General features: G+C 39.0%; 1 protein-coding gene across 11 annotated transcripts in view; it reads left to right on the top strand.

The window, feature by feature from the left end:
- LOC135224515 (E3 ubiquitin-protein ligase MYCBP2-like) overlaps window positions 1-14803 on the top strand; it is a 1655355-nt gene that overhangs the window by 1177220 nt on the left and 463332 nt on the right. For all 11 annotated transcript variants that reach the window (XM_064263565.1, XM_064263560.1, XM_064263570.1 and 8 more), the window contains one exon: window positions 9992-10150. In XM_064263565.1, coding sequence (XP_064119635.1) covers window positions 9992-10150 — 159 coding nt within the window. The remainder of the gene's footprint in view (window positions 1-9991; window positions 10151-14803) is intronic.

Genomic DNA, 14803 nt, shown 5'->3' with positions numbered 1-14803 from the left:
AAAGCGTCGTGCTGCTCACCAGGTTTATACAGGGGGAGAAAAATGTGAGTGCGGACCTGTTGAGCAGAAGAGAACAACTTCTCCCGACGGAGTGGACTTTGCACATGGAGGTTTGCCAGAGCCTGTGGAAGTTGTGGGGCTGTCCGGTAGTAGATCTGCTTGCGACAGCCAGAACAAAAAGATTACCAACCTATTGCTCTCCGGTTCCAGATCAGGAAGCAGTGGCAGTCGACGCATTCCTGATGGATTGGACAAACTTAGATGTTTACGCTTTTCCTCCATTCAAAGTACTGGGGAAAGTTATGAAGAAGTTCAGGGAGAGCCAAGGAACGAGGATGACCTTAATAGCTCCGTTTTGGCCGGCCCAAAGTTGGTTCACAGAGGTACTGGAATGGACAATAGATACGCCAAGGACTCTTCCTCTAAGAGTAGATTTACTCAGACAACCCCACTTCAACAGGTTTCACAAGAATACCCTCGCTCTGGGTCTGACTGCGTTCAGACTATCGAAAGTCTTGTCAGAGCGAGGGGATATTCTAGAGAGGTGGCCAGTGCTGTGGCTAGAGCCAGAAGAACCTCCACAATTACAGTATATCAGTCGAAGTGGGAGAATTTCCGGAAGTGGTGTAAGAACAGGAAAGTGTCTTCATCCAGTACCTCTGTGACCCAAATCGCAGACTTCCTTCTATACTTGAGGAAGGATTTGGGTTTGTCAGTTTCGACAATCAAAGGCTATAAAAGTATGCTAACCTCAGTGTTTAGACACAGAGATCTAGACATCCCTAATAACTTAAACCTTAGAGATCTGATTAGGTCATTTGGTACCAAGAAACAACCCCAATGCAGGCCACCTGCTTGGAACCTCGATGTTGTCTTTAAGTATTTAACCTCTAGCAAATTCGAGCCTTTAGAGAAATCCTCTCTGAGAGATGTTGCTAAGAAAACTATCTTTTTAGTCGCTTTGGCAACGGCTAAAAGAGCTAGTGAGCTTCAGGCCATATCGAAGAAGGTGGGATGGAGACATGGCAATGCAGTGTGTTCATATCAGGAAGGTTTCTTGGCCAAGAATGAGAATCCGGCTAATCCTTGGCCAAGATCCTTTGAAGTTTTGGGTCTTTCTGAGTTAGTGGGTCATGAGCAAGAAAGAGTTCTCTGCCCAGTGAGAGCATTGCGTTTTTATATGGAAAGAACAAGAGAGATCAGAGGGAATTCTGATGCTCTTTGGTGTTCAGTTAAAGACCCCAGTAGACCCATGACGAAGAACGCTCTAGCCTTCTTCATGAGAGAGTTGATTAGAGAAGCTCATATGTTGTGTCAAGAGCAGAGCTTTGGTATTTTGAAAGTGAAGGCTCAAGAAGTCAGGGCAGTTGCGACTTCATTGGCTTTTAAAAAGAATTTAGCCCTCAAAGAAATTATTGAATCCACATATTGGAGAACTAATTCAATATTTGCGTCTCATTATCTTAGGGATATTCAGACAACCTTTGATAATTGTCAGACGCTAGGTCCATATGTGTCCTCTGGTACAGTATTGGGCAAAGGAGTTACTACCCCATAACCTTCTTTTAAGCTAGTTGATTTTATTAGGTGATGGTGTTTGTGTTTTTTGGTCGTCTGAGAAAAGTGTTCTGTACTTTTATCAGTCTTGTTAGTATTATCTTGGTGTGGTGTGTGTGTAGTTCAGGTAAATGATCTATTACTAGCTTGAATGCCGTGGCATAAGAGGGCTGTACGGTTCTGTCAACACATTGGTCACGTCCAGTTGTCAGTTCCAGTCTTAGCTTCTTTAACATACAGGACACTTCCTTGTTGAGAGCTCCTAAGGTTTAAGCAGGCTTAGAGGCAGGACCTATGAAATCAGCTACCTTAGCAGGTAAGGAACCTAGAGTTTTAATAATATTTTAATAATATTTTTATACTCTAATAATGTTGCTGTCTTTGACCCACCTCCAAATGTGTCAATCAGCTATATATATACCTGCCAGGTAAGTGTCATACATTAAAATGAAGTTTTTATGTTAAAACAAAGTTTAATGTATACTTACCTGGCAGGTATATATAATTTAATGCCCACCCTCCTCCCCTCAGGAGACAGGGTTCAGAGAAAATCTGGCCCAATTGGGAACGGTTCCTAGCGCTAGCGCCATGGTAACGGGGTGGTGGTTGCCTGAACTACTAATAAGTTACTAGCGTTTGCCGCGAGTTTTGAAAATTTCTGCCAGGTGGAACAGAGAATATAGCTATATATATACCTGCCAGGTAAGTATACATTAAACTTTGTTTTAACATAAAAACTTCATATTTATAACAGTGATAAAATCAATGCGACCTGTTTCAGGTCATTTGTACTTCCTTTGCTGGAATACCGTTCTTCAGTGTGAATGCCTGCTCCTGATGGAGATTTATCTTGTCTAGATAGAGTGGTTTGTGGTGGTAGGTTTGTGTTTCCTAATAGTAGCAGTTATGACTTGGACCACTGACGGATGGTCTCGTCTGTCCCTTTGTCATAAGTTGCAATTCAACAGAGATCTTTCACATTCACAATTGATCTCTGATCCCCGTCATCTGCCGAAAGCAACCAGATTCGCTAAACAGCAGCACCAATATTTTGTAAATGTGCATCGCTGTTAAACTTCTCAGTTCCAGAGGTCAATTATTCCTTGAACCGTTGGACTGTGGAATAACCTCCCCGAGGATGTCGTGCAATTGGAACTTCAGAAGTTCAAGCAAAATTGCAGTGCATTACTACCCCTTACTATTCTTCTTGCATTTTGATAAATTCTTTCTGTTGATCTATTAATAATATCTCTTTTCTTTTTTATTAAGTGGTATCTCTCCTTTCAGCATTTCCCTTTACTTCCACTTACTTCTTCCCAATGAACACCATATTCCTTGAAAGTTTGAATTTCAAGTTAGTGGCCCCTGTGGGCTTGTTCAGTATGAATAGGTTTCATCTACTGAATAATAACAGTAAAAGTTGATTAATTCATTGGAAATGGATGCTTTAAGTGTATTTGTAAACAAACAATATTACATAAAATGTAAGACATAATACAAAACATCTGTCTGCCTAATACTATAATCCCTGAAACCATTGTAGAGCCATATGGGTGCCAAAGTGTTGAAAAGGCTGTAACTGTGCTATGAGCGACCTTTAGCTCACGCCAGCCTGTCCTATGGAACAAAAACAATATCAATATCACCCATAGAATCCCATTAGTGTACAGTATGTGTAAGTTAATAAAAAAACTAAACAAACAAAGAAGTAAGCCCGAACATGAGAAAGTGCAAATGGTGATACAAGAGTAAAATTTGGCACAACGATCCTTCTTGGCCTTCTGTCTCATCAACCTCCAGCCACACAAATTTTGTCATTTTCCAAGATGCCCGCCAGGTTTTCAAAATGGCTTCTGTTGAATATCAGAATATTGATATTTAGTTGGTTACTCACATTTGAAGTCCTCAGTTACTACGTAGAAATATCCAAGATAGCTGTCACTATATAAAAAATGTATGCCATAAAGGCCAAAATTGGTACTTAAAGTTCATGTACGAGGTAAGGTAATACATGGATTAAGGGGAAACTTCAGCTTGATCAGTTTATTTTTTCTAGGGTAAAAATCAATTAAGCCCCACTTAATTCATTTTCATCCTCATTTAAAAAAAATGGTTAATTAACTCAATGTAACAGTGTAATAATGTAGGTCAGTGGACTACAAGGGCATATTGGTTGACACTATAGATGTGAGACTCAGCATGATGTTCAATGCTAGCTAATGGTAGATATTTTTCATTAGTTTTCCAAATGCTGTTAAGCTAGCCCCAGTTCAAAGTTAAACAGCCACACCTGAATTGACAGGATGTGCCAGTGTGTGAGAGCTGAGGCAAGGAAGATGGGGCTTTAGTCATCCAGGTGTGCAGAGCACATGGGAATTAAATAGCATTGGATGAAGGATCTGGCTGGGGGTAGGATTATGACATATCTGAGCCTAGTTTTATCACATATCTGAAAGTGCATATTTGTTGTATAGGTGGTAAAAGGATGAACCCTTGGCCATAAGAACAAAAGCAATGGTGGCACAATGTTGGAGATAGATTTCTTTCCTGAGGGAAGAGAGTACAACTAACTGGAAGCTTTGTTGCTTGTGCCAGGCGGACACATGTGAAAGACTAGTCGATGCATCTAGTGTTGGCTATGTTACCCTTGCTACAAACATTTCTGGATTTTATAAATTAAATGCATCGCCTATACCATTTCATCCCCAAAGCCTTGATGAAAGTGATGGGATTCTGCAGATCTTTGAAAATAACAAAGCTTTTGGCTTTACACAAAAAGCTGCAACACTGTACCATGAATGTTCTAGATGAGAAACTTCTGGCCAAGCTTAGTGCTGGAGATAGTGTTTCCCAGGACCATACGTATCACCCATCTTATCTGAGAGGCGTAGGTGTGTACAACAGGGAAAGAGCCTGGTTAAATTCTCAGAAAATTGGAGATGATTATGCGCAGTACAAACAGCAGGCATGTGCCCATGCTTTTCCTGAGGTTGAGATGTACTAGTACATAAGAGACAAGCAGTTGACTACAGATTAGTGCTGCTATTTTACAATTATAGAAGTTTATGATTTGTACAAAGAAAGACTGCAACAGTTAAATGTTGATGCTTCCTTTGTGCACCAAACACAGTTGAAAGAACATACTTACTCATATCCCGGAACTGGAGGCCTTCGAAAAGGGAAGAGATGACTGGCTTCCCTACAAGGAGAAAGTGGAAGAAGCCCTAGCCACGGTGTGTGACTACAATGATGCACTAATCATCCCAAATCAGCCAAGATATTGAGGAAGCAGATGCTTGAACATGAGAAAGAATTTGATGGAACCTTAATAGCAGACACTGGCAGAGAATCTGTACCACCAAGTTTGTAGGAATTTGTAAGTGTGCTGCTGCAAAATGGTGGTGATATAAAATCCCAACTCACATATGGAACATCATCTACTGATTTAGCTTCAGCACAACTTTTGCACTTCAACTGTCGGAATACTCCAGCGTCTTCAACATTTACGAGACATTCCAAGTCAAGAGAACCTCCGTTTCCAATATACTTTGGTCTCCTGGTCTTTGCAAAAACCAGTAATGTCCATTAATTGATACATTTCATCATGGCATCAGCATCAGATACGATAGGGTTCTGGAATTGACTAAAGAGGTTGGGAGAAGCAGTTGTAGCATAGGTATTTCGCTTTTGTGTATGTGTGTAGTTTTTAGCTTTGGCTTTTTAGAATGTATGTAGGGAAACGTGAGGAAATGTATTTATGGCCTGTTCATGCTCTAGTGTGAAAGCCTCTGCCTATGTGCAGTTTTTTTAATTTAATTTTAATTTATTGTTTATTAAACTACATGACCTACTTGGTCCCAGTTCGTGGCCTTGCATTTTATCTAATCCTTTGGGCCAGCCCTATGAGAGCTGAAAGTCAGCTCAGTGGTCTGGTTAAACTATTTTATAATAATAATAATTTAGCTTTGGTGGTGTTTAGTGTGTAAACAGCAGCTTTGCGCTAGCTATAGTACAATAACTGAGGTGGAATTTCAAGAGTTTTTTTATGATGTGTATGTAGATTTTCCCCTAATTGGTTTTCCAAATGGTTTCATTCGGCATCAATGACCCTGGTAGTCACGATGCCAGATAATTGTTAATTATTCTTTCATTCAACTAGTACCTTTATACCACCTTGGCCCTTTCATTCAGCTAGTGCCTTAATATCACATTCTTGGCCATTTCATTGAACTAGTACCTTAATACCACCTCCACCTTCTTGGCTCATTTATTCATGTAGTACCTTAATACCACCTTGGCCCTTTCATTCAAATAGTACCTTAATACCACCTTGGCCTTTTCATTCAGCTAGCGCCTTAATACAACCTTCTTGGCCCTTCTATTCAACTAGTACCGTATTACCACCATCTTGGCTCTTTTATTTAACTACTTCTTTAATACCACCTTCTTGGCCCTTTCATTCCATTAGTACCTTTTATACCAACTTCTTTGCTCTTTTATTCAACTAGTACAATAATATCACTTTGGCTGTTTCTCTATAACTCATACCTAAATACCACACTCTTGGCCCTTTCATTAGCTAGTGCCTTAATACCACCTTCTTGGCCCTTGCATTCTACTAGTACCTTTTATACCAACTTCTTCGGTCTTTTATTCAACTAGTACAATAATACCACTTTGGCTGTTTCTCTATAACTAATACCTTGATACCACACTCTTGGCCCTTTCATCAGCTAGTGCCTTAATACCACCTTCTTGGCCCTTTCATTCTATTAATACCTTTTTATACCAACTTCTTCGCTCTTTTATTCAACTAGTACAATAATACCACTTTGGCTGTTTATCTATAACTAATACCTTAATACCACACTCTTGGCCCTTTCATTAGCTAGTGCCTTAATACCACCTTCTTGGCCCTTTCATTCAACTAGTAACTTATTATTACCTTCTTGCCTCTTTTATCAACTGGTACATTAACAACACCTTGGCTCTTTCATATAATTAGTACCTTAATACCGCCTTCTTGGTTCTTTTATTCAACTAATACCACTTTCTTGGCCATTTTATTCAGCTACTATGCATTTCAGGGAGCTAGTCATCGTTTTTCTCAGATATCTTTCAAACTAATTATGTGGTTGAATTGGTACTTTACTATGTACAAAACACTTCGTCCTAATATTTGGTAATATATTTTATTGTCAAATGGTGTTAGTTATGATGTTTACTGTTGACTTGCAAGATGTTGCCAAGCATTGCCAACCTATGCTTTCGAACGTGCTTTACTCCCATCTCGTCTATCCCTGCCTCCCTCCCTCCCTCCCTCCCTCACCCTTTCCCTCCTCATCCTTCCCTCAACCCACTTTCCTGGCCTTCCCGTGTCCTCTCCCCGCCCATTTCCTGCCTATTATATTACATCAAGTAATCTTGAATATAAGAAATACGTTGGTTTTCGAAGAATCAGTGTTCATTTAATTATTGTAATTGTATTTTCTTTAAATATATAGATAGGAGTAAGCTAAAGACCATCACCCTGTTCACCAAGGTCTCTCTCCTCACTTCCCCCAAATACCCCAAGTAGGAGGAGCTTTGTCTACTTCCTTAGTATGTCAGCAGTGAATTGTCGTAAAGAAAAAAAAACAGAAAATGGGTATAATTTGGATGAAACTAATATCATAGTAGTATCATTGTATATGTGTGTTTGTCTATTCATATCACACTACAATTTCATTTCTACTAAACTAATGCCAGTAATAAGGAATGAGTTGAGTTTTGTGCCTCTTGAATTATGTTACTTATCATTAATGTAAAATTATGCACTATATTCATATACGTACATACCTATTTTTGAGTCAGGTTCCAAAGAGGATTTTCTTGTATATCTTACACTTGGGACTGTTGTTTATGAGGACTGCTAAAGTGTTACCTATTACCCCTATTTTCAGGCAATTAACATAGTTTTTTTGTTTTGTTTAAAGAAGGTATTTAGTTTTTGTCTCATTCATAATCAGTTAAGAAATCCATTTTCTTATGTCTTTCACAGATTTGTATCTATTTTGCAGCATCGTGAACTGTCATAATTGAAGAATCGCTCGAAATTTTTTCCTTGACAGCAACAGACCAAAAATGCTGGTGACACACACACACACACACACACACACACACACACACACACACACACACATATATATATATATATTATATATATATATATTATAATAGATATATATATTATAATATATAATATTTATATATCTATATATATATATATATATATAATATATTCATATAATATATATATTATAATATATATATCAATGGTTTTCATCTCTTACTTTTTGCTTGTGAGTTTGAATGATTTTGAATGCGCATTTGGAAAGGAAAATGACTATGTTATTTGACCTAAACACTTTTGCATGTGATATTTTTTTCATTTATAGACTATATTTATACCTATATTTTTGGCCATCCACATAAGACATTATGCAGTGCTATATACACTCAATAACTATTGAGGAATTCTCTAGTCTACCTCAGTTCACACGTGCATCTTCAAGAAAACGCAGATGTTTACTTTATTATTACTCCGGGACAATCAGGTAACCAAAATTAAATCACAAAGTTTAACCGACAACCCAGTATATAATTAACACTACTATTTAGAGTGGTAAAGGAATTATTCTCTCTCTCTCTCTCTCTCTCTCTCTCTCTCTCTCTCTCTCTCTCTCTCTCTCTCTCTCTCTCTCTCGTGTATTGAGTATCATCATAGGTTGAAAAGAGATGAAAACAATTGAGAATATCACAGGAACTTTATTGACAGTCTTCATCACTATCAAGTAACGAATTATCTTTGTTAGCACCGTCGATGTTGATAATTACGGAATCTATACAGGTTTGTGGATGTTATCCATGGACCAGTATTCATCCTCGATGACTCTTGACTGTCTCAATTACCTATTGAAATTGATCCCTAATCTATTGTTAGCTTTCTCATTTTTTATAAAGTTTGGAGTTGTATTGCAAATACATTTCTGCAACGACCCTGACAAAGCAACATGGAGGCCCTGACAGCAATGAAAGATTTGTCTTCATCAGTGACGCAGTGAATAGTGCTCATAGTGCGAGTGTTGCAGCCAACAGACAATCCCTTAGCATTACGGTATTATCTGATACGCCAAGGATATATAAACAGAATACATTGGGAAGAATAACCATTATTATGATCATTATGTCAAACCTCCCAATCCCCTTCATTATGAACTCTCCAATTATATGCTGGTATTGAAAAAAAAGTTATGGAAAACGGTATTTTATTCCATATTGTAAATTACTTATAGGTATTGGGGAGAGAAATGATAAAGAAAAAGTGAAGGAAAGGGAAGGGATGGGGGATAGCAGACGTTCAAATATGTAAACGAGTCCTGCTGACTCATATGACTTCGCCTTTAAAAGTTAATAGTAGACGCCGTAACTAACGCCAAATGACAATGAACTATTTTACCAAAAATTTGGGCAAGGCGTCTTGTACACTGTGTTAAAGTACCATTTCGACCAAATAATTAGTCTGAAAGATATTTGAGAAAAACTATGACTCGCAGTCCCTGAAATGCATAGTAGTACCTGAATACCAGCTTCCTGGCCCTTTCATTCAACTAGTACCTTAATACCACCTTCTTGGCCCTTTTATTCAACTAATACCTTAATGCCAACTTCTTGGCCCTTTCATTCAACTACTAATTGATTTTGATAACACCCTCTTGTCCCTTAATTGAACTACATTGTCTTTATACCACTTTTGGACCCTTTCATTCAACTACATGTCTTAGTACCATGGTCTTGGCTCTTGCATTCAACTACTTCATTGCAGTAACTCCTTGGCCCTTTCATTCAACTAGCTTGTGTTTATACTGCCTTCTTGGCCCTTTCACATTAGATTTTGCTCATCCCAGCATTGGTCTGTAAATCCATACCAATGATTTACACCATTTAATGTTGCAATGTATACTGTATTTTATATTTTGTTACTCTAAATAGCTGCAGTATCTTCAAAATTTTTTTTATATATTTATTTCTTATTTTTAAAAATCGTATTATACAATGGTTACATTGAACTAGTTGTACGTGTTTTTTATATGTTGTACTCGCTTCTTTATTTTCTGAAAGTTTGCTGTGATATTATCCAAACTCCTGACTTTGACAACTAAATAGTACCATGAATGTTGTGATAAAATATGAATTAAGATGATTCATAGTGTAAGTTTAATTTTTGAGGTTTTACTTGTGCCTTTTATATTGAAAGAAACTTATATTTAAAAATTATATTTGTACCTTTGCCAATACATTTTGAATTTTATAGTTCTTTTAAAAAAGGATATAGGTTTCCAAGTACATATTAATCATGAATATAGTAATACTGCAATATTAATATTTATTGCAGGTCCATAACAGTGATGGGGTATGGCTTCGTCTCAGTGCAGAGAGCATTCGACAGTATTGCACGAACGGATATTCAGAGGCTTGGTGTCTTCAATATAACCAGCACATTGGGAAGACACTTCTTGTGCCAGTAGACCATCCAAAAACCATTTTAGATCAGGTAAGCTGATAGTAATATTATTTAATGCTAAAGACACCTCACTCTTTAAGCAATCCATTTATTACATCTTGAATAATGGTTAACTCCAGGGATAAACAAGACAAGGCTTCTAAGGACTTTCATCCTTAATTATAAGAATCATGGATTAACCAATGAGTAAAAAATAAATCCATGAAATCAAATGTTTCATGTGCCATTCTTAGAATGCTTATCAGCCATGCTAGCTCATTGTTGAATGCTTATCACCCATGTTAACTCATTGTTCAATTCTTATCAGCCATGTTAACTTGTTGCACACTATGCCACATATTTCTTTATTTTAAGGACCCTCTGTACCAAAACACTTTCTTGTAAGATCTTGTAAGATTTTTGAGTCCATAATTGCAGATCAAATTGTTATCACATACATAGAAACAACCTGTTGTTAAACAGTCAACATGGCTATAGGCAAAACAAATCCTCTCTATCCAACCTCTTGGAGTTATTCCATAACATGCTTGCTATTTATGACAGTAGTATAGCAATAGATATAGTACTCAGATTTCCAAAAGGCCTTTGACAAAGTTCCACACAAGAAACAAACGACAAAAGTTAGAACTTCAGGAATTGTTGTAGAAACTGCCGACTGGATCGAAGACTGGCCAATTAACAGAAAACAGAGAGTGAACAGTGAACGGTGAAGAATCAGAATGGGCAGATGCAACAAGCAGAGTTCCTCAGGGTTTTGTCCTTGACCTGGTTTTATTTTTAATTTATATTAATGACACTGATGTAGGATTAACTAGCAGGATAGCCAAATATGCAGACAACACCAGACTAGTGTAAATGCAGCAGACCCAGAGACAGTAGAAAGTTTAAGAAATTACCTAAAGAATATAGGAGAGTGGTCTAAAAGATGGCAAATGCCTTTTAACTTGGAAAAATGTAGTGTTACAAATAGGAACAAACAACCCTCATGCCAACTACACAACCCTCATGCCAACTACATGCTGCTTGGGAATGACATAAAAGGGATTTTGACGTAGGAAAAATCTATTTCTGGGTGATTGGCTCGTGTCGCCCTATGAAAGTATCCTTAATATCATTCTTTCTAGGCAAAATTAATCTAAAATTACCAGAGAAAAACAAAATTAAGAAAATGTCAGTAAAACTGACTCGCTCACTCTATAAAAGAAGTGTCGGTATGAGAATAGGGGCGAGTGGGAACACTACCACGAGTCATTCACCATTTAGACCTTCCAATCTAAAATCCCCACCAGAGAGAGCTGATACTAAGGGGTGATGCGGCCGCTACTACTACTACTACCGACGCTACGGACAGCAGCGCCCCTAGCGGTCATCCTTAATCTATGAACATCTTGTTCTGCAGGGTGGGTAAACAAGGACAGGGTGGGTTTCATAGGGCGACACGAGCCAATCACCCAGAAATAGATTTTTCCTACGTCAAAATCCCTTTTCTGGGCTCAGCTCGTGTCGGCCTATGAAAGAGTACCAGAGAAACAGACAAGATGGGCATAAGGACAAATGAAAATCAGTTGTAAAAAAGAGATATATAATATAAGTGAATCAAGGACATTACAGAATATAAACTAAGTACTTAAAGCTAACTTATCCTAAACAATGACATGATAAAGAAAGCAAACAATATAAAGCACTTAACATTAACTTATAAATTAAACAGTATAATCCAGTAAAGCAATGTAAATTAACACAACAGATTCACTTAAGTAAGATATTTACATAATATACAAACACATTGTGTCCTACCCTAGCATAAAAATAAGGGTAGGGACACTGAAGTACATTATAAGTACATAGTGTGGATGTCCCTAGCAAAAAAAATAAGGGACAATCCACCAATATAATCTCAGCGGCTAAGGCTAGAGTATCCGAGTAGCATGGCGATGGGGTGAGGCATGTTGGACGAGGTAGGTAGAAAGGAGACCTGGATCTATACTATGACTACTATACAGTATCAGGAGAAACAATGTTTCCCGCTGCTACTGCAGAAAATTTTAAAGATTCCAAGGACTTTAGGTAGTGACGTTTAAAGACTGTCGGAGATTTCCATCCAGTATACTTTTTAAGATCCTCAAAGTTCATATGTTGAAAGTAGTTAATTGAGGTGGCTACTCCTCTGATGTCATGTGCTTTAGGAAATGAATCAGGATTGGCTTGTTTAATGAAGTAAAGGATCTGTTGTCTAATTCCTTTTACCGATAAAGTACCACCTTTTTCTCTCATAAAGAGAGAACCTGAGGATCTTGAGGATGTGCGAGATAGAAAGGCTCTTAAAGTTGCTACTGGGCAGAGAGAAGGATCTTGCGGAAGTGGGATGACTTTCCAAGGAGCCCACCTTGCAAGAGGATCCTCATTTTTAGCCAAAAAACTACGATCCGGAGCAAGCAGAACTTCTCCTGAGGGGAGGAATTCCACATGACCCGCATCTCTGGATAGAGCCGACAGTTCTGAAATTCTAGCTCCTGAAGCTAGGCTTAATAAGAATAACGTCTTTCTAAGAAGCATTATGAATGTACAAGACGAGTTGTCAGTATCTGAAGCTAGTTTGAGGACATCATTTAAGAACCATGAGACTGCAGTAGGCCTTTGAGAAGGTCTAAGTCTAGCACAGGCTTAGGAATAGACGTAAAGTAAGATTCTGTTAGGTCTATCTGGAAACCCAACTGGAAGATCTTCCTCAAAGCCGATTTATGAGTAGTAATAGTGCTAGCTGCTAAACCTTTTTCAAACAGGGATCTGAAAAAGGATATAGCTAAGTTAACTGTCATGGTTGTAGTGTTTGATTCTTTCAGGAAGGATGCTAATTTTTTAACAGCTGAGTCATATTGTCTAATAGTTGACTCTCTCTTATCTGATTCTAGGAAGAGGATGTTTTGTGGATCAATGTTAGCATCTTTGTTAGCCGCAAACTTCATGAAGTCCATAAAGTTAGGGTCTGAAGAATTCCTGAGGAAGCGAACACAGTCCTCATTTGTACTGATTGTGACAGCTTGGGATTGGGAATCCGTTGAGGTCGGAGACCCAATTCCAGAAGCAGAGGATACCAGTTGCTCTTGGGCCAGTCTGGAGCAATCGGAGCTACTAGTCCCTTGAAAGTCCTCAGCTTGCTCAAGACTTTCAGAAGAAGATTCACTGGAGGAAAGACATAAATTTTCCTCCACTGATTCCAATCTAACGATAGGGCGTCCGTGGCATAAGCCAGAGGGTCCAGGTTGGGGGCCACATAGCAAGGGAGCTTGTGGTTTGTTTGTGAAGCGAAGAGATCCACTTGGAGACCTAGGACTCTCCGGCATATCCACTGGATGACCTGTCGTCCAGGGACCATTCTGATTCCAGAGGGGACCGACCGGGACAAAGCGTCTGCTATCACATTTCTACCCCCGCCAGGTGAGTGGCGGACAGATGCCATTTGTGTTTGTCTGCTAGTGCAAAGATGGCTATCATGACATGGTTCACATGTTTGGATTTGGACCCTCCTCTGTTGATGCAATGAACTACCACTGCACGGTTCCCAAAACCTAGTTTCTTAGATGAAGACTTTTTCGGGGGAAGAAGTCTCTTCAGGGTAAGAAATACTGCCATTGCTTCCAAGACGTTTATGTGGAGCTGGCGGAACTGAGCTGACCAAGTCCCCTGAACCTGTTTGAATTGAGAATATCCCCCCCACCCGGACAGGGAGGCATCCGTGTGAATGGTTAACACTGGAAGGGGATATTGAAGGGGTACTAGTTTGGCCAGGTTCTTCACTTTTGTCCATGGACGGAGCTGATTGCGAAGGATCTGTGGAATTACTGACAACTTGTCTCGAGATTTGGCGTTTGCTCTCGATCGCCAAACTCGGTTTATATCTTTCAGCCTTGCTTTCAGGAGGATGTCTGTCACTGAGGCAAACTGAAGAGAACCTAGGATTCTTTCCTGGTTTCTCCTTGATGTTTGTTTGCATTTGAGAAATTGTTTCACAGACTTGGCTATTTCTTTCTGTTTGACCACCGGAATTGACAGATTGTGGGAAGACAAATCCCATTGGATTCCTAGCCACTGAAAACGAGACTCTGGAATAAGTCTGGATTTCGTCTTGTTTATCTGGAACCCCAGATGTTCCAGAAATTGAACTACCTTTTTTGTGGCTTTGAGACATTCCTCGACCGTTGGTGCCCAGATCAACCAATTGTCGAGGTATGCTGCTACCATTATCCCTTGAGTTCTCAATTGTTGAACCACCACTTCTGCTATTTTCGTGAATACCCTGGGGGCTACATTCAGACCGAAGGGCATCACTTTGAATGAGAACGTCTGATTTCCTAGTTTGAAGCCTAGGAATTGGGCGGAAGTGACTGGCTATAGGGATATGATAGTATGCGTCTGTAAGATCGATGGAGCATGTGACGGCCCCACGGGGAAGTAAGGTCCTTACTTGCGAGATGGTAAGCATTTTGAACTTGTCGCAACGAATGAAAGAGTTTAGCCTTGACAAGTCTGAGATTACCCTTCTTTTTGTTGAGCCTTTCTTTGGCACGCTGAATAAGCGACCTTGAAATTTTAGATGCTTGACTCTCGCAATAGCTCCTTTCTGAAGGAGTTCCCTCGCGTAATCTGTCAATTCCTTTGATGGTTCCTGATAAAATGATTTGA

This window comes from Macrobrachium nipponense, chromosome 12, assembly GCF_015104395.2.
Source record: "Macrobrachium nipponense isolate FS-2020 chromosome 12, ASM1510439v2, whole genome shotgun sequence".
NCBI lineage: Eukaryota > Metazoa > Arthropoda > Malacostraca > Decapoda > Palaemonidae > Macrobrachium > Macrobrachium nipponense.
Note: the sequence above shows the minus strand (reverse complement) of the source record. Positions and strands in the feature narration are given on the sequence as shown.